Source organism: Crocuta crocuta, unplaced genomic scaffold (assembly GCF_008692635.1).
Source record: "Crocuta crocuta isolate KB4526 unplaced genomic scaffold, BGI_CrCroc_1.0 scaffold258, whole genome shotgun sequence".
NCBI classification, from domain to species: Eukaryota; Metazoa; Chordata; class Mammalia; order Carnivora; family Hyaenidae; genus Crocuta; species Crocuta crocuta.
In genome coordinates, this window is record NW_027532842.1 from 5,072,425 (window position 1) to 5,092,376 (window position 19,952).

At 41.3% G+C, this 19,952-nt stretch overlaps 1 protein-coding gene across 1 annotated transcript in view; it reads right to left on the reverse strand.

Annotated features, from left to right (window-relative positions):
• ATP8A2 (ATPase phospholipid transporting 8A2) overlaps window positions 1–19,952 on the reverse strand; it is a 468,564-nt gene that overhangs the window by 433,106 nt on the left and 15,506 nt on the right. The window contains exons 10-14 of the mRNA XM_077745423.1: window positions 14,755–14,920; window positions 9,428–9,555; window positions 8,274–8,351; window positions 5,516–5,604; window positions 621–665 (exon numbers count right to left, since the gene is read on the reverse strand). Coding sequence (XP_077601549.1) covers window positions 621–665; window positions 5,516–5,604; window positions 8,274–8,351; window positions 9,428–9,555; window positions 14,755–14,920 — 506 coding nt within the window. The remainder of the gene's footprint in view (window positions 1–620; window positions 666–5,515; window positions 5,605–8,273; window positions 8,352–9,427; window positions 9,556–14,754; window positions 14,921–19,952) is intronic.

Below are 19,952 nucleotides of genomic sequence, written 5' to 3' on the forward strand. Positions count from 1 at the left end.
CATTGAGATGGCTGTTATATGTATTTTTAAAAAAACAGAAATTAACAAGTGCTATGAGGATATGTGGAAACTGTGTGTTATTGGCAGAAATATAAATGGTAGAGCTGCTGTGGAAAACAGTTTGGTGGTTCCTCAAAAATTCAACATAGAATTACCACATGACCCACCAATCCCACCTTCAGGTATATACCCAGAAGAATTAAAAACAGAGAGGAGATACTTAAAATACCAATATTCATAGCAGCATTATACACACTAGAAAGGGTAGAAAAAATGCCATCAGCAGACGAATGGATATACAAAATGTGGTATATACATACAACAAAATATCATTCAGCCTTTATGTCAGTAAAATTCTAATACTACAATATGTATGATACAACTTTGAAGACATTATGCTAGGAAGCAGGAAATGGAAAGTATTAAACTAAGGACTGGCTATTTTTTGTTAAATTCTTGTTACTTTTAAAATCATATTCGTGTTTAATTTTAACTTGGTTCTCTCTTGGAAAAAGAAATATGAAACTTTTATTAACAAAACACTTAGGTGAATAAGCCAATACAGAATTGTTCCAAAACCCTTCCCACTAAAACATCAAGAAGCCCTGGAATCTACTTACCAAAAATCATCTGAGGATGCTTCTCTGGTCAATTCTGGAAAGTGGCTGACAGAAAGGGAAACAGAGTGTTCACAAAACTGTGATCAAAAGAGGCACTCACAGAAAACATTCTCCAGGATAGAGCACATACTAGGCATGAAACAAGTCTTCATAAATTTAAGAAAGATGAAGTCCTATCAAGCATCATTTTCAACTGTAATGGTAAGGCTAGAAATCAATTGCCAGAATGAAACTGAAGATTCAAAAAAATATGTGGAGCTTAAACAATATGCTACTAAATAACCAAGGTCAAGGAAGAATTTTGGTCAAGGAAGAAACCAAAAGAGAAAATATGTTGAGATAAAAGAAAATGGAAATACAACATAGTAAAATTTGCGATATAGCAGAAGCAATTCTAAGAAGGAAGTTCACAGCAATAAATGGGTACATCAAAAATCAGGAAAGATTTGGGGCGCCTGGGTGGCTTAGTCGGTTAAGCGTCCGACTTTCACTTAGGTCATGATCTCGGTTCGTGGGTTCGGGCCCCGCGTCGGGCTCTGTGCTGACTGCCAGCTCAGAGCCTGGAGCCTGTTTCAGTCTGTGACTCCCTCTCTCTCTGACCCTCCCCTGCTCACACTGTCTCTCTCTCTCTCTCTCCTAGAAATAAACATTTAAAAAAAAAAATCAGGAAAGATCTCAAATGACCCAAAGTTTTTTAAAGGTTCTTTTTTTTTTAATGTTTTATTTATTTTTGAGAGAGAGATAGAGACAATGTGAGCAGGGGCTGGTCAGAGAGAGAGGGAGTCACAGAATCCAAAGCAGGCTCCAGGCTCTGAGCTAGCTGTCAGCACAGAGCCCGACACGGAGCTCGAACCCTCGAACTGAGATCATGACTTGAGCCGAAGTCGAATGCTCAACCGACTGAGCCACCCAGGTGCCCCTCAAATGACCCAATTTTATAGCTCAAAAACCTAGAAAAAGAACAAATGAAACACAACTTCCTTGGTATACTAATTTTCTTAGTATAAGAAAGAAAGTAGCAAAGATTAGGGTGAAAATAAGTAAGGGGAAAAAATATCAATGAAACTAGGAGCTGGTTCTTGAGAAGACAAACAAAACTGACAAACCTTTAGCTCAACCCAGCAGGAAAAAAACAGGACTCAAAATCAGAAATGAAAGAACTGATACAATAGCAACATGATGGCTCATAGGGAACTATCATCAATAATTACATGCCAAGAAATTGGACAACATAGAAGAAATAGATAAATGGATAAATACCTAGAAACAACACACCAAGACTAAATTATGATGAAACAGAAAATCTTAAATTGATCACTAGTAAGGAGATGAAATCAGTAATCAATAACCTCCTATCAAAAGTCACATCCAGACAGCTTCACTGATGAATTCTCCCAAACATTCGAAGAATACCAATACTTATCAAACTCTTCCTAAACACAGAAAAGCAAAGAACCTTCCAAACTGATTTTACAAGGTCAGCACTACCTGATACCAAAGCCAGTTAAGAGCACAAAAAAAGAAGAGGCCAATACCCCTGATGAACATAGATGCAAAAATCCTCAACAAAGTATTAGCAAACTGAATTCAATAATACATTTTTAAAAACTCATGCACCATGACCAACTGAGATTTATTCCAGGGATACAAGGGTGGCTCAACACCTATATCCCATCACTGTGACACAGCACATTAACAAAATGAAGGATAAATATAGGATTGTCTCACTAGAGGTAGAAAAAGTATTCGACAAAATTCAACATCCATTTATGACAGACATTCTCAACAAAATAAGTATAGAGGGAACATAACTCAACAACATAAAGGTCACATGTGACAAGCCCACAGCTAACATCTTACTCAATAGTGAAAAGCTGAAAGCTTTTCCTCTAAGATCAGGAACAAAACAACGATGTCCACTCTTGCCACTTGTATTCAACACAGCATTGGATATCCTAGCCACAGCAATCAGGCAAAAATAAAAGGTATCCAATTCAGAAAGAAGTAAAATTGTCACTATTTTTATAGCAGATGACATGATACTATATATAGAAAAGCCTAAAAACCTCACCAACTATTAGAACAAATGAATTTAGTAAAGCTGCAGGATACAAAAATCAATACATAAAGGTCAGTTGTATTTCTACAGACTAATAATGAACAATCAGAAGAGACACTGAAAAATCTCAACCAAGAGATGAAAAACCTGGGACACTGAAAACTGTAAGGCATGAAAGAATATAAACACTCAAATAAATATTAAAATATTCCATGTCCATGGGTTAGAAGAATTTATACCGTCAACATGTCCATACAAAGCAACGCAATGTAATGCTGCTCCTCTGGACCTCTAATATGTAATTCCCATTAAAATTCAACAGCATTTTTCACAGCAATAAAGAATTCTGATTTGTATGGAACTAAAAAAAGACTCGAATTGCCAAAGCAATCTTGAAAAACAAGAACTAGGGACATCACAGTCTGATTTCAGACTAGATTACAAAAACTATCGTAATCAATACAGGATAGTACTGGCCTAAAAACAGGTGCATAGATCAATGGAACACAAAGAGCCTAGAAATAAACCCATGCAATATGGTCAGTTAATTTCTGACAAAGGAGCCAATAATACGTAACAGAGAAAGGAAAATCTCTTCAGTAACTGGATAAATCTCTTCAACAAATCTCTTCAATAAAGTGGACAGCTACATGCAAAATAATGAAATTGGACTACTATCTTATACCATACACAAAAATTAGAATAGACTACAGACTTGAGTGTTAGACCTGAAACTGTAAAACTCCTAGAAGTAAATACAGGTGTAAGCTCTTGGACATTGATCTTGGTGATGACTTTTTTGGATCTGACACCAAAAACAAAGGCAACAAAAAGCAAAAATAAACAAAAGGGACTATGTCAAACTACGAAGCTTCTGCACAGCAAAGGGAACAATTCAACGAAATGAAAAAGGCAATCTACTTCATGGAAGAAAATATTTGTACATCATATACCTGGCAAGGAGTTAATATCTAAATATATAAAGAACTCCTGCAACTCAACAGAAAAAAAAAAATCTGATTAAAAATGGGCAGAGGGAGGGATATCTGGGTGGCTCAGCAGGTTAAGCATCTGACTTCAGCTCAGGTCATGATCTCAAGCCCCATATCAGGCTCTCTACTGTCAATGGAGAGCCCACTTTGGATCCTCTATCTCCCTCTCTCTCTTCCCCTCCTCCACTCATGCGTGCTTGCTTGCTCCCTCACTCTCTCAAAAATAAACGTTTTTAAAAGTGGGCAGAAGCTCTGAATAGACATTGTTATAAAGAAGACAAATAGAGTCAGGCAGAGAAGGACAAATATCATATGTTTGCACGTATAGGAGGATTAGGAGGAACTTGACGGAGGAACAAGGGGGAGAAGAAGGGCAGAAATGGTGGGGGAAAGGGAGAGAAGCAAACCATGAGAGACTCTTGAATGCTGACAAAAACTGAGGACTGATGGATGTGGGGGGAGGGGGGATGGGCATGGAGGAGGACACTTGTGGGGATGAGCAATGAGTGTTATGTGGAAACTAATTTGACAATAAACTATTAAAAAAAAAAAAGAAGACAAATAGATGGCCAACAGGTACATGAAGATGTGTTAAACATCACTAATCATCAGGTAAATGAAAATCAAAACCACAATGAGCTATCATCTCTCTTACCTGTTAGAATGGTTAGAAGAAATAAGTGTTGGCAAAAATGTGAAGGAAAGGAAACTCTTGTGTGCTTCTGAGGAGAGTGTAAATTGGTGAAACTGCTATGGAAAACCATATGGAGGTTCCTTAAAAAACTAAAAATAAAACTACCATATGACCCAGCAATTCCAATTCTGGGTATTCAGCTGAAGAAGATGAAAACACAAACTCAAAATGGTATCTACACCCCATATTCACTGCAGCATTATTTACAATAGTCAAAATACAGTCCAGTCATCCTCACTGTCTCTAAATGGATGAAAAGATAAAGAAAATATGGTACGTATGATGGAATATTATTCAGCCATAAAAAAGGAAATCTTGCTATTGGTGACAACATGGATGGACCCTGAGGGTACTGCTAAGGAAAGCCTGCCAGCCAGAGACAAATCCCATACCATCTTACTTCTGTGTGAAACCTGAATAAATAAATAAATAAGCTCATAGATACAGAGAACAAGTTAGCAGCTGCCAGAAACTGGGGGTGGGGAGTGGTCAAAAGATGGGTGAAAGGTGCAAAAGATAAACATCCACTTATAAAATAAATAAGTCATAGGAACTTAACACCCAACATCGTGACTGTAGTTTAGGATAACTACCATACTGCATATTTGAAAGTTGCTAAAAAAAAAAAAAACAGACTTTAAAAGCTGCAGCACAAGAAAAAATAAATTTTTTAATGATATGTGCTGACAGATGGTAACTAATTCATGGTGGTGACCATTTTGCAACATACACCAACACTGAATCATTATGCCATACATCTGAAACTAATAATGTTGTATGTCAGTTATATATCAAAAAAGAGACATGCATTCAGATCAAAATAGTAGTAAGACATTTATAATTATTAGATTATAAATATAAACCTATAGAAGTTTAATTTATAGAATTAAAGTTTTAAAATTCAATTTATAGCATTAAATCCAGGGACTTATCACCGCTAAGTATTTGCAGAAATAAACTGTGTGTTAACTGTGGTTCATAGTTGGGACCCATTAAATTTTAAACACATTCAGTAGTTATCACGTATCTAAATCCCTTAAAAACATCCTTTCCAAATATCAAAAAGGTATTCGACCAAGCAATTGAAAATCAACTTATTTTGTTGGAAGAAATACAAATCAAATGTTTAGTAAGTGATACACAAACTTACCCGTAGGTTACCCCAGCAATGCTGCACTTCTTGAAGTTCATGATATTGCAGGTAAGAGTTCCAGTTTTATCAGAAAACAGGTATTTCACCTAAAGCAAAGAATGGAAGAAATGTACAAGACTGTACTAAGATGTAGAGACCAATAAATAGTCTTTCCTTCTCTACTTTTCAAAATCTCTATTAATTTTAAAATGTAAATTTCCTTAAAGCAAATACATTTTATAATTATATATATTAGAATACCTTTTATACCTATACATTAAATATATAAGTGTATTTAGTGCACAGACCACTTAAAAACCTTTTCCACGAACCAAGCCTAGAGTTCAGTTGTGTGGAAATGTGCAAAGGAGGCCTCAGCGACAGCCCTGGGGCCATGTCCATCTCTAGGCAGAAGCACTCAGTCCCGCCACAAGGACACCTATCCCTCTCCGGGAGAGTCCCCCGACCTCACACAGCACCCTGGTCTAAAGGCAACAAGTTCAGACTCAGGCCACCCTCAAAATATGTTTTCTCACTCCACTCCTAATCAGATTAAGTAAGCATATCCTGAAACAATACAGAACATAAAGCTCCTCCATCATAGTCAAGGTTACAAGGACATGAAGGCAGCACAGACCTGCTACAGGTTATGTAAACTTTCTGAGACACAAAGTCTTACAGATTTAATACACGAAGATCTCAATATACAAAGGTGAAAAGAGAAGTTTCTAGAGGTCACAACTGACTGTAAAAGCAATGAGCTCCAAATGCACATGTGCTGTGCAAGTTACGTTCTCTCCAGCAGATCATCTGGTGGGGAAGGGGAAACAGTTCAAGATCACAGAGAGATGGTTGCCCATCTCAGGCTCTGGATACAAACTAGTCCTGTGGACTCTGAAAAAGTCACCTCTTCCGTCTTAGCCCCGATTTCCACATCTATGGAGCACAGAGTATGGCGAGAAGATACAGAACATCTGGGAAATGACGTCATAGACTGGTGAAGGGAGAGTAACAGAATCGTCTCCTGTAAGAATTCCAGTTTCTCAGTGGTTTTCCAAAGAGGGGCCATGACTGCTACGGGAGGTACTTCCGGGATCACAAAGGGAAGCCGTGCTTTATACTGGTTTTTTCTGTACCTTTTCTTAGTGATACAATAGAGGCAAATACACTATGAAGTATTTTTAGAGCAATCAAAGGATCTTTAAGGAAAATAATTAATGTTCCTAAAGAAGTCAAATATTACCAAGAAATTAAAATTAGTAAAGTATGGGTAATTAATGTTTCAACTATAAATAAGGTTTTTTTAAGTTTACTTATTTATTTTGAAAGAGAGACAGTGTGAGTAGGGGAGGGGCAGAGAGGGAGCAAGAGATAGTGGGGGCAGAGCAGAGAGAGAGGCGGGGGAATCTATGCGAGACTCAACTCACAAACCTGAGCCAAAACCAGTCGGTTGAGCATCCCACTCTTGAGCCACGCAGATGCCCCTATAAACAACTTTTTATATGAAGCCCAGAGGTATAAAAAATTCAGTAGAATCAGCCTTCCAATAAGCAGAGTTTCCTTCTGCCCCCCTTCTTTAAAAATTTAAATATTATATCATGATGTTAAAACTGAAAATTTTCTTATAAGGAATTATCACAATTTGCTCTCATTCTGCCTATTTTAACTTATCCTGAAGTTCCAAGTCAAAACTACTTGCCCAAGCAAACTTTTCCCATATTCCCAATTGGCAGGAAGAATCATCCTGGGTACAACTTGAACACCTTTAATCCTTCAATCACTGGGATCCAGTTTAAGGAGTCCTGAAACAATGGTGTACTGAGCACTGTGCCAAACTATGACCAGGCCAGCGGAAGACTTCATACGAGGCACATCCACACCCTCAAGTAGACTTGAAAGGCTCAGGACAGAAAGAGACACGACATCGCCATCATGTCTCTCACTGTACTGTGTTTATATGTGGAGAAACTGTCACGGAGACACAGAAGAGAGATTAACCCTACCCGACAAACTGAAAAAGGGTTCAAAGAGGAGGCAAGTTGAGTCTGACATACATAGCACCCATCTTACAGGGCTGCGGGGAGGTTAAAATAAGTATTGCGTGAAATTATCATCTTTAACTGCAATGCACTCAGAAGAGGCCATTCCTTGTAGTAATTTCAAGGTATGATGAAGATAAAACGCAAAACACAACTCGTTAAAGGCCACAGGGGTTTCAAGGGTGGGAGCAGAAAAGAAAGTCATTCCCTGGAAGGTTCCAGAAATAAAATCTGAGACCTGTGAGAAATTTAACAGATTTATGTCCTTCAAATTAGTTCCCTCATGTTTTGTAAGGTTACCCAACATCTGCATATCTGAACCATGTTCTTCCCGATCATTTCCTCCTGACAAACAATTTTAATATCCAAAATAATGTTGCAATTTTTTGTGTTAATTTTTTTGTGGGTACCTTCTAGATAATAAAATACATGGATGCCTCAAAAAAATAGGTCAAAACCAACTAACATTTCTATTTAAGACTGTACTTTCGAATGCTATATATATATACACACACACATACACACACAGCTCTCCAGACATCAAAACCACATTCACNGTTCTATTTAAGACTGTACTTTCGAATGCTATATATATACACACACACATACACACACAGCTCTCCAGACATCAAAACCACATTCACAGAGAACTAGTTTTCCAAAACACCTCACGGCTCCAGTGCCGGCCTCCCCAGATGCTGTTGTCATGGCCACCCGAGTCCCAGAGAAGCTCTCACCTGCCCCAGCTCTTCATTAAGGTTTGACGTCCTGGCCATTGCAGGAGTGTCATTTCCGAGATAATACATGTCTGTGTCCTGTGAGAGAGAAGAGGGTGGAGAGAACGTTTTAGAAAATAAATACCATTAATCCTTCACTTAGATTAACACAGAAGAGGGGCGCCTGGCGGGGGGGGTCAGTCGGTTAAGCGTCTGACTTTAACTCAGGTCATGATCTCACGGTTTGTGGGTTCGAGCCCCGTGTTGGGCTCTGTGCTGACAGCTAGTTCAGAGTCTGGAGCCTGCTTCTGATTCTGTGTCTCCCTCTCTCTCTGCCCCTCCCCTGCTTATGATCTGTCTCTGTCTCTCAAAAATAAATAAATGTTAAATTTTTTAAAAAAAAGATTAACACAGAAAAGAGGCTACAACAGATAATATGAATGCTCATTTTTAATTTGGGGGTGGGAAGTACCATGGCCATTACTATAGAGAACACTGTGATAGAAGAAAATATGCAATTTACACACAGAAGATTTGGGTTGCAAGATGATCACTGCATGACCTAGTCTGACCCATACTTCTGAGCCAATACCTCATTCACGGGATTGTTGGGAAGAGCCAATAAAAATGCACATGGAGGCGCCCAGTCTGCAAGTACTGGCTGCTCATGTTCATGCTTAATGGCCATGGCAGTTCCTTAAAAATTCCACCCCTACTCTTGCCAGAGAATCCGAGTTGATGGTTACCATGAATTTGATCTATAATGCACAGTACAACAGACACGCCTACGAGCCCCTTCCTTCAGCACTAAATAAGCTGTAAAAGCAGGAACGCATTTGCAGCCATTTCGCCCCCACTCGGCACAAGACACGCGCCTGGTACTCACCCAGCTTCCATTATTTCACTTAATCCTCACAAGAACCCACTGATTAGGCCTGGTGCCATTTCACAGACTGGGAGGCTGAGGTGTCAAGTCACCAGTCACTGCCATCACTGGCTCAGGGGTCCCGTGCCAGTTCTCCGGCCAGTTTAAGTCCCAGACCCAGTCACAAATTAACCACGTTCTTCCTTTTCTGGGAGCTCAAGTGAAGGACTGAGGCTCCGAGAGACTGCGAGAAAACAGTGGTCGACACTGCTCCAGTAGCTCAATTTGAAAGCTCTGCTCAGATACTCACCCAGTTTATAAAAAGGGCTTGAGTGTATTTCACGACCTCAAGAGTCACCAACAGACTGATGGGAATAAGATTGTTGTACAAGATGATGAATGTCAACAGGTTATATCCGAAATTATCCGAGGTCGTGTCTGTGGAAGAAAATCAGAGTGTCTGTATAGCTTTAGTTCATCTCCACTCAGTTTCCCTTTAATAGTAAGTAATTTTTCTCCAAGAGGTTCATGGTTTACGTGTAAATTTAGAGATTCGAGTTAAAACGGTGTTTAAGCACCTACTACGTGGCATGAACGGTGTATACGAAGAGTATTAATATAATCCCTTCTACTAAAGAGCTGACGCCTAACAGGAGGTTGGGGGGGTGGTAAGCAGGAGCCAACACGCCCCTCACCGTCCATGCAGCAGGGCACACCCACTGAAGGCGGAATTCACAGGGCGTCACTGACAGTGGGACAGGAAGTCTTCAGTGGGAAGGCACAGTCGCTGAAGGCCATCCCCAACAGAGGCTTTAGTCAAATTTTGGCAGGAAAAGACGACCGCTAACTAAAAAGGATATTAAAAAAAGAAGAAGAAGAAGAAGAAGAAGAAGCCCGGCATTTCAATGGCTTTAAGGAAGATCTACGACCTCACTGATAAGGTCAGAGTCTATCTGGGATACCCCCAAAGGGTTTGTAACATACAAAAAGGGTCAAGGGGGCAGGCAGAGAGGCCGGAAGGCTGGAGCCGATTTACTGAAGAGAAGAAAACCCTAACAGAGGAGGACCCCTCAGGATGGAACAAGACCGGGAGAGGACAGAATCCGAAGCACAAGTGGGGTCAGTGTGGACAGGAAAATGGACTAGCGGAGGGCAAAGAGGTACAAGGTCTGTATCATCTTTTCCTGGTGACCGTGATCCTCTGGTTGAAGGAAGAAGTGACACGATCTTAACTCGGCTAGAGGTGAGGGAGGGTCGCAGCAGGCTTAAGGTTTGGATTTTAAAACGCCTCTTGAGGGGAACTGGGATTTCTAGAAAGCAAAAGGCTAGGATTGGAGATTAATAATTCGTAAGAACTTCAAACCCCAGTTGAGTTTTTCCTCCAGGAAATTAGTCAAATGGTGGTGGTTTGACTCAGCTTTAGAGGCCTCCAGGGCAGTTGTGACGGCAAAGTAAAGGGCTGGTCAAGGGTACCCGGGAGGAGGCTCACGCTGGCCGCTGGCCGGTGGTTTTTACCTTCACGCCATCCCCTCAGTTTCTTCTCACCTACCAAGGCTTCCTTTTTTCCTGCCAATTGCTCCTTCTCTAACATGTCACTCTGTTCTCTTGCTCTTTTGAATTAAGTAGTCGCTAAACAGCATCTCTCAAGTACCAACAGTTAACACACGTCCCTGAGGTTTAATTTGCTTAGGGATATCCGTAGGGATATCTGCCAGTTAGAATCATGTAGGACGAAATTTAAAATTTCAGGTTTCAATACCGGCCAAAAATCGCTTCGTATCATCACATATAGGGTCAATAAGTAGAGCACATTCAGGGAAGACCCTATGCATACAAGTTCATTCAGCCCAACAAAAACAATCAAGTGGACGGGAGCGAGGACAGGATCTGAGAGAAGCTGAAGTCAAAGCTTCAAGTCTGACCATGCAAATGTGAAGTCTGATGGCTTGTGCCAGAGCCACTCCGACTTTCCATAGGGAAACGAAGTAGAGAGCCTCATGGGTGGGACAAAAAGACCATCCTTCCACCATAAATCATGCAACTAGTACTGGAGTTTGACATCAGGCTATTTATTTACTTTTGCGTTTATTTGTTTTAGGGGGGAGGGGCAGAGACAGAGGGAAACACAGAATCCAAAGCAGGGTCCAGGCTCCAATCTGTCAGCCCAGAGTCCAATGTGAAGCTCGATCTCACAAACCACGAGATCATGACCTGAGTCAAAGCTGGACGCTTAACCAACTAAGCCACCCAGGCGCTCTGACATTAGGCGACCTACATGCCCGTTTCCACAAATCCTGTATACCAAGATGGCGGCCAATGCGGTTTATTTACCCAGATGACATTTTGAAACTATGTACAGAAAGTATCAGTCTTCGTATTTGAGGCTAGACATATAATAAAAAGTCCAAATCCAAATTTTAAGAACCAAAACCAAGGGCTTTGATCCAACCTACAGCTCAAGTCCTGGTCATATTTATAAAAGTGGCAATAGTTCTCCTGAGCAGTTAAAAGGGTTTAATTTTTCTGTGTGAGATAATCAGAGAAAGAAAAAACTGTTTTGACAGTTTAACCAAAATATATTTAAGGACAGGAACAACAAAAACTTCAAGAAAAGATTCCAAAGTGTTAAAATTCAAATTTAGCTCTCAAAATATTTTGTCATTAAATCGTCTTCTGGAATTGCTGTGTAAGACTGGCAAATGTCTCAAAACCGGAAGCAACAGAACTGGACAAAATTGTCAAAAACAAGTATTTAAAGTGCTTGGAAATTAATCACAGTGCATACAAAAAAAAAAATTCCAAAGCCTGTGTTTAAAAAGGTCTACTTAATCTAAGTGGGAACCTAAAGCATTTAAGTCAGAGGCTATTTCCCGCTCCTTTCCCCTTAAGCCATGATGCTTAAGTTCTGTTTGGACTGGGTAGGTGGGACTCACGGCTCTGATGCCCCCCAACCCCAGCTCCATGTTGCAGCAACTCTGTCCCAGGGTGAGGCAGGCTGCTGCCCCAGAGGAAGGCATGTTTTCAGGACAGGAATAGCCTGAGGAAGAGGTCACTGTTTGGAACACAGCATGAAGAACAGCCATGCCGAGGGCACTGCCAAAAATACTATTAGCCACGGGGGTCTCTAATCAGGGAAGCCTCGTATCTCCCGGTACCAGGAGCAGCAAGCCAAACAGAAGGCTAGTCAGAAATGAAACAGGGAGAGCTATGGAAATAAATGACCAAAGCAACCTTGGAAAGATCGTACTCAGCCCTGGTGGGTCCAGACAATCACGTCGATGCACAAAGCCGCACTTGCTTAGGAGAGACTTGGGAACTACTTTTCCCTGACGGAATATGGTCAGACTTTAAAGTCCCCAAACACTGAAGGTATTCCACAGCCACACACAGATCAAACAGCAAAGGGGTTTTATTAGCATGACCCTACTATCTCAAGGTGTTAAAGCACAACCTCTGACCAATCACATGCTGACCTTAAGAATCCAGGCTTCAAAGTAAATACAGAAAGAGTGATTGCTATTGAGGATTTTCTTCTGTGATGAAAACATCCTAACGTAAAGGTGGCACAAATACGAATATACTAAAAATCTCTATATAGCTTAAACCATATGTTTTTAAAGTATTAAAAAAGTAAAAACATGGGGGGCAGTGGGGGCCTGGGTAGCTCAGTCAGTGAAGCAGCCGACTTAGGCTCAGGTCATGATCTCGTGGTTCGTGAGTTCAAGCCCTGCGTCAGGCTCTGTGCTGACAGCTCGGAGCCTGGAGGCTGCTTCAGATTCTGTGTCTCCCTCTGCCCCTCTCCCACTCACACTCTGTGTGTGTGTGTGTGTCTCTCTCTCTCTCAAAAATACACATTAAAGAAGTGAAAACACGGAACTAAACCTGAGCAGTAACCACAGAGACTATACACTGCAGGAGAAAACACTTTACAGAATTCTTCCAGGAAAATCACTGAACAGGAAAATAAAAAACAGCAACAAGCCCCAGGAGGGAGAGGAAGCCATCCTGAATTGCCGCAACACATTACCTAAAGTGCCCAGTTTTCAGCAACAACAAAAAATAGGAAACAAAGAAAGAAAAAAAGCAATGCCTCTGAGGGGGACCCAAATGATGGACCAAAGACTTCAAAGAAGCTATTATAAAGAACCAAAAAAACTGTTTAAAGAATTAAAAGAAAGTATGATGACAGTGACTGATCAGAGAACATCGATAAAGAGATAAAAGAACCAAATGCTAATTCTGAAACTGAAAAGTCTGATCGTTGAAATGAAAAAAAAAACCCACCATGAAGCTTAGCAGGAGATGAGAGGCAGAAGACAGTAACAGACAAGCCTGAGTATAGATCAATAGACATTCCCCAATTTGAAGAACAGAAAGAAAACAGAGTAAGAAACATTAACAGAGCCTAAGGCCACATCGTGTGGACCAACATGTACATAATGGAATTACCAGAAAGATAAGGAAGTGAATATGTAGCAGAAACAATGCTTGAATTAATAGTAGCTAAAAACTCCCCAAACTTGATGAAAAAGATTAAAGAACACATCCAAAAAGCTTACAGACACCATATAAAATAAACTCAAAATTATCGAAAACCCAGGACAATTTTGAAAGCAGCAACAGGAAAATGACTCCCATGCAAGGAGAAACTTAGTAAGATTAACAGCTGACTTCTCATCAGTACAAGGGAGGCCAGAAGGCAGTGGGATGCCATATGCAAAGTACTGAAAGGAAAAGAACATCAAGCCAAGAATTCTACAAGAATCCTGGATCAGCAAAACTACGCTTCAAAAACAAAGGATAAACTAATACATTCCAAGAGAAAAACAGATAATTTGGTGCTGTCCAATCTGCCTTACAAGAAACACCAATAAAAATTCCCCGAGATGAAAGGAAGTGACACCAGACAGGAATTAAATCCATGTAAACAAAGGATATCAGTAAAAGTAATTACACAGGTACTTCTTTTTATTCTTTCTCTTGGATTTAAAAAAACATGACAAAATGACTATAAAATTGCATTGCTGGACTTCTATACAAATGTAACATGACATTGCAAAGGAACGAGAGGATGAAGCTACATGAAGCAAAGAAAAAACACGAGCTGGTAACTCAAATCTACAGGAAGAAATAAAGGATACGAGAAATTGTAAATAAGTAGGTTAATGAAAAACAACTCTATTTTTTTCTTTTCACTTAATAGACATTAGATTATATAAAGCAACAACTATAACTATGTATAACTGGGTTGATAACACAGACATAATTTATATGATAATAGCACAAAGCAGGGGAAGAAATGAATCTATACTGGTGTAAAATTTCTGTATTTTACTGGAATTAAGTGAGTATTAATCGGACACAGATGTATACAATACAAGACATGTATTGTAACCCCTAAGAGCAACCACTAAGAAAATAACTAAAAAAAAAAATAGTCAAAACCATTTGAATGTAAAACAATCCCCAGATGTGTTCATCTTCATTTCATCACAAGCTTCCTAGTCTTTCAGGAAGGCTGGCCTTACAGCCACAAGAATGAAGGATGGCATGGCCACCCACGTAAACCGGCTTGAAAGGAGTTTCCAAAACTGGTTCACTACTACTTTAACGAGCACTCCATCCCCCGGGACTTACCCATCTTCTTGATGTACCAGTCCCTTCCTCCTTGCGACCCACTCCAGTACAGGGCCCCCACTGAGCTCACCAAGGCCATGACGAGGAGGATGCCAAACAACACCAGGATCTGCACATTGGTCACCTTCTCAACATTCGATCTTTTGAGAGGTGCTTTTGTGGAATTCTGTACAAGAGCATTGAAGATCAGTGAGTCACAGAACAGGCTGGGGTTAAGGAGTGGGGAGAAAAGGAGGTAAATTAACCAAATTCAACAAAAAGTAAAAGACTGCATTTTTTCCCAATAACCAGTGAAATTAAAAAGCGCACTGCACCCCTGAATCGACAAGTAGTTTGAAATGAAGAACACATTTCAACTCTTCATGAGTCCATCTGTACTTACGATTACACTTTAGTATAAAATTGGCTACTTTTGCAATCTTAGAAAACAAGTTCTAAATCATTTACATTCAGTTTAAATCAGGATGTTACTAATTCAAGAGAAGCTTAAAGATTCTGCGCTGTAAGGGTCTAGAGTAAATCTTCCAAGTAATATAGCTCTATAATTAAAACACAAAGAACTATTTTTGAAGGATCTACTTCCCCCTCAAAATTGAGGGGGGGAAAAAAGACACACACAAACACACAGACATCAAAAATAGGTGTTGACATGAACAGCTGTCACAATGAATGGACAAAGGGCTCCTTTGGAAAATTGAACAAGAAACAAACAGGTACATCAGGAAAACTCTAGTGGCCGTCAGAAATCTGAGTGGAGTTTTGAATTAGAAACAAAATGGAGACAGGAAAGGAAAACAAAAATGGACAACAGCCTAACCATCAATCAACATCTATGGTCTGCTCTCTGACCACCACTGGAGACACCATCCAGCTCAAACAGAAGCCAGTGTTGGCAAGTGAGTTTAGAAAGATTCATTAAAGCCAGATTCAAGGACCCCTGCCTATCAGGGGGAAAATTTGAGACATCCTCTTAGCACTGAAGAGTCAGGAGAACTGCGTACACTAGACAGTCATGCACCTGACGTCATCTTACTAAAAATTCTGATTGTAATTGCAGTGGGCTTTAAATAATGAATGGTTCACCAATGATGTCCATGCCCTAATACCTTGACCCTGTAAATATGTTGTTTGATGTGAATAAAAGGGGCTCTGGATATAATTAAATTAAGGATAGATTTGGGGAGATCATCTTGGATTCGCCAAGTTGGTCACTTTAATCACATGGGCCCTAAAAACACAACATGAAGAGATCCTTTCCTGGCTACAGTCAGAGGGAGACACAAGAATGGCCCAAGACATACAGTACTGCCACCTTTAACCTTGAAAAAAGGGGTCATGAACTAACGAATTCAAACAGCCTCTAGAAGGCTGGAAAGAGTCTCCTCTAGAACCTCCTGGAGTGTTCTAGAAAGGAATGCCGTCCATCAGGCGTCGTGACATGGGTGAGACCCATATCAGACTTCTGACCTGCAGAACTGTGACATGATGACCTCGCATTGTTCTAAGCTGAGTTCGCACAATTTGTTATGGCACTGGTAGGAAACAGTGAGAATAACCCAGGAGATGGTAAACTTCCATCCCTGGAGGGGAGCAGCGCCTGGGTTAAATCAGACGCCAGGAACTGGACAGGGGGAGGTCTCCCTCCAGGAGTCACGAGCTTGGTTTCTCAAGTGGAAACACAGAAACACGGATTTGCAAAAATCAGGTGAATGAAAGCTTGAAAGGCACTCACTGGCCATAAAAATGGTGCCTTCTTCAAAACTCAAGTCCTGACTCTTCACTCTTTTTCACTCATCTGATCATTAAAAGAGCGAAGATGAATAGGTCTCCAGAAATAAGAATATGAAATAAAGTCACAACATAAAAATAAAACCAAGATGAAAACAGAGAGCAATCCATCCCTACATTCTCTCGATAATATTGTACCACTGCATTGCTGAAACTGTCACCAAACCCACAAATGGGGTCATGACCTCATTTCCCATAGGGGTGGGGAGGTGGGGAATGGTTTTACTGGCAATTTTGAAGTGTTTAAGTATTTAAACAGCCCAGCACCATTTTCCTTTATATTCTCTTTTCTCCCTTTCACTCCAGTTCTCTGAATGATTAATGATTTGTCCTTTACAGCCTTTTTTTTCTTTTTTTATGTTTATTTTATGGGGCACCTGGGTGGCTCAGTCTGTTAAGCTTCTGACTTCAGCTCAGGTCATGATCTCACGGTTCATGGGTTCAAGCCCCACGCTGGGCTCTTGGTGACAGCTCCAAGCCCAGAGCCTGCTTCGGATTCTGTGTCTCTCTTTCTCTGCCCCTCCCCTGCTCACGTGCATGCACACGTGCACGCACTCTCAAAAATAAATAAATGTTATAAAAAAGAATTTTAAATCTTTATTATATTTTTGAGAGAGAGAATGAGTGGGGAGAGACACAGACAGCGGGAGAGATAGAATCCAAAGCAGACCCCATGCTTAGCATGGAGCATGATACACAGCTGGATCCCACAACTGTGAGACGGTGCCCTGAGCTGAAATCAAGTCGGAGGCTTAGCCAACTGAGCCACCTAGGCACCCCTGTCCTTTACAGACTTTTTAAAACAATCCTTTAGGATCTAAATGGAAATCTATTAGTGAAGGTGGACCCATCAACAATCAAATCCCCGTCTCCAGGTTGATGGGGACAACGTATCTCTTCTGGTCTTCTGGAAAGAGCCAAGAGACCAGTTCCAAGACTGCCTAGCCCAATCTTCCAAAACTCATGATCCTGTCCTTTTTTTTTTTTTAATATTTTTTAGAGAGAGAGCGCACACAAGTGGGGTAGGGGCAGAGAGGGAGACAGAATCCGAAGGAGGCTCCAGGCTCCAAGCAGTCAGCACAGACCAACTCATGAGCAGGGAGATCGTAACCTGAGCTGAAGTCAGATGCTTAAGCAACTGAGCCACCCAGGCACCCCAAGACCTTATCATTTTTAACAAACATTCACTGGAGGCACAGGGAGAAAAAATTATAATAACCATCATTTCTATGACTCCATTAGTTTACTGGTTTCTGATCTTTTCCAATTGTTGAGTCCTGGCCAGTTAACAGGGTTAGGAAAGTTAGCCTTTGTCCAGTATTAGAGCCCAAATGTACTTTGTGGAGAGCCCAGCTCTGCCTACTCAGTCCCATTGCCTGAACATTCCAACTTGCAGTGATGAGCTTGTAAATTCTGACTAGCATTCTAAATTCTTCTATGAAATTCTTGGAAACACCGCTACTTTTGAGTAATGGGGTTCTTTAATAGAAACAAACCAAAATGTCAGTTTGAAAAAGCTTCTGATCTGACCTAAATTTTACACATTTTCTTCTCTCCTAAGAAAGTAGTCAACAGAGCAACTAGTGAGAACATGCACTCAGGAGCCAGACTGCCTGAGTTTGAATCCCAACTCTCCCTCTTATAATTTTGGTAACTTAGACACTCTGTCTCAGTCTCATCCAGAAAATGGGCACGATAATAGTATCTTCCTCATAGGGTCATTACGAGGAATAACTGAGTTACTACACGCAAAATGCTTAGAACAATGCATGAAAGCACTAATATTTGCTGTAATTAATGTGATACTTCTTTCCCATTAAATCAACCAACAGAAACTATAATATTGACAATATTTCCACATGTAACTACACTGAACTTGAAGCAAGGAAACTTTGATTTCCAGCTACAGGTGTTCTATTATATTCTACCTAAAAGCTCATTATTTTTAGTTGCTGTTTCTGTCCTCAAGGCACAGTGAGATTCTGGGGCTTTCCATCATTGCATAGTCGAACAGTCAACATGGGACAAGCCTTGCATGGGTTTATCACATGTAGGTGCAATGGGAACTGCCCATCTCACGAGATGCAATCGTCATGAGGCAACTTTGTGCACACCTTGCTCACTAACAAGATGATGGGATCATTTTTAGGCATAACTGAATTATCTCTAACACCTTAGCTACTAAGCTATACTACCAAGGTCACCCTGAAAAAACCACCAGTATACCAGGAATCCTGGAGAGTGCGGACATTTCTAACATGCAGAGTCTAAAAACCCCACCCAAATTTGAGCTCTTTGTCACCTCTGTCATGTCATAATCAAAACATAAGTGATCTGGTTAGTGGAGCTCCACGTGTTAGGCATTGTTGCTGACGCTGCACTCAGAAGCCAGAGAGCTCTCGCTAAGTAGCAGCGCACTGGATGATTCATCGAGATAAAGTCTCCAGATAGAGGCTGCTCAGAACCCACAAACTTTAAATGTTCTCGTCAGCCCTGAACTGGTGAGGACCTAGCAGGAGGGACACGTGAGACGCATCTCAGATACACCGAATAATCGTGAGCCACCCAAGAAGGGCCTTGGTTCGCCAACTCTTCATTCCTGGAGCTGCCGCGGACCCCCACCCTCTCACACCCACTCCCTCTGGAGCCCTTCCACTGTTCCGACACACCGAACCCTCACGGGACCAAACCTTCTGTGTCCTCCTCCCCCTCTGGGAGCCTTCCTCACCCGGGTGAGGGCGCTCCTTCCCTGAAGCTCCTCAGAGGGTGCTCCAGTGAAGACTCACATGGCCTTGGCTGGTAGGACTTCTGAGGCTTTATGCCTCCAGTGCCACGTTACAACACTCACCCGTGATGTCCATGCCACTTGGCTACACTACACGCCTTCTGCCTCTCCCCTCGGCAAGCCCACCAACCTCTCAGCCATGCCCCTCACACTCCAAAGAAGTGAGCAGTTGGCTTAAGGTATCCATCTTGGTCCCAGGGCCGCCATCATCCTGTCGTCACAATCACAGTGCCAACCACCAGATGCGTGGCCTCTCAGCCCTCTATCTCCCAGCCTCCCACAGCTCTACCGCTAGCCTCCTCCTCCCCTGGCACTCTCTCGGGTCTCTCCACCCAAGAAACCCCAAGACACTGATCAGCCTGCCGCGCAGCAACTGCAGCAGCCTTCAAACCGCACAAGACTCTGAGGCTTCTTCATGCTCGCCCTGTCCCTGACCCCCACCTCCATTGTATTTCTCAGCTGCGGCAGACATGGGCTCTATCGCTCCGTCTGTTCTAATCAGCAGCTAAGTCTCTCATCTTCCATCATCTGACTTAAAACAGTGGGCCAACACTGTTAAGAGCCCCCCACCTCACCCCCACTCTCTAATTCTCCGTCTCAAGTGTACTTTCATTATCCATTCAAC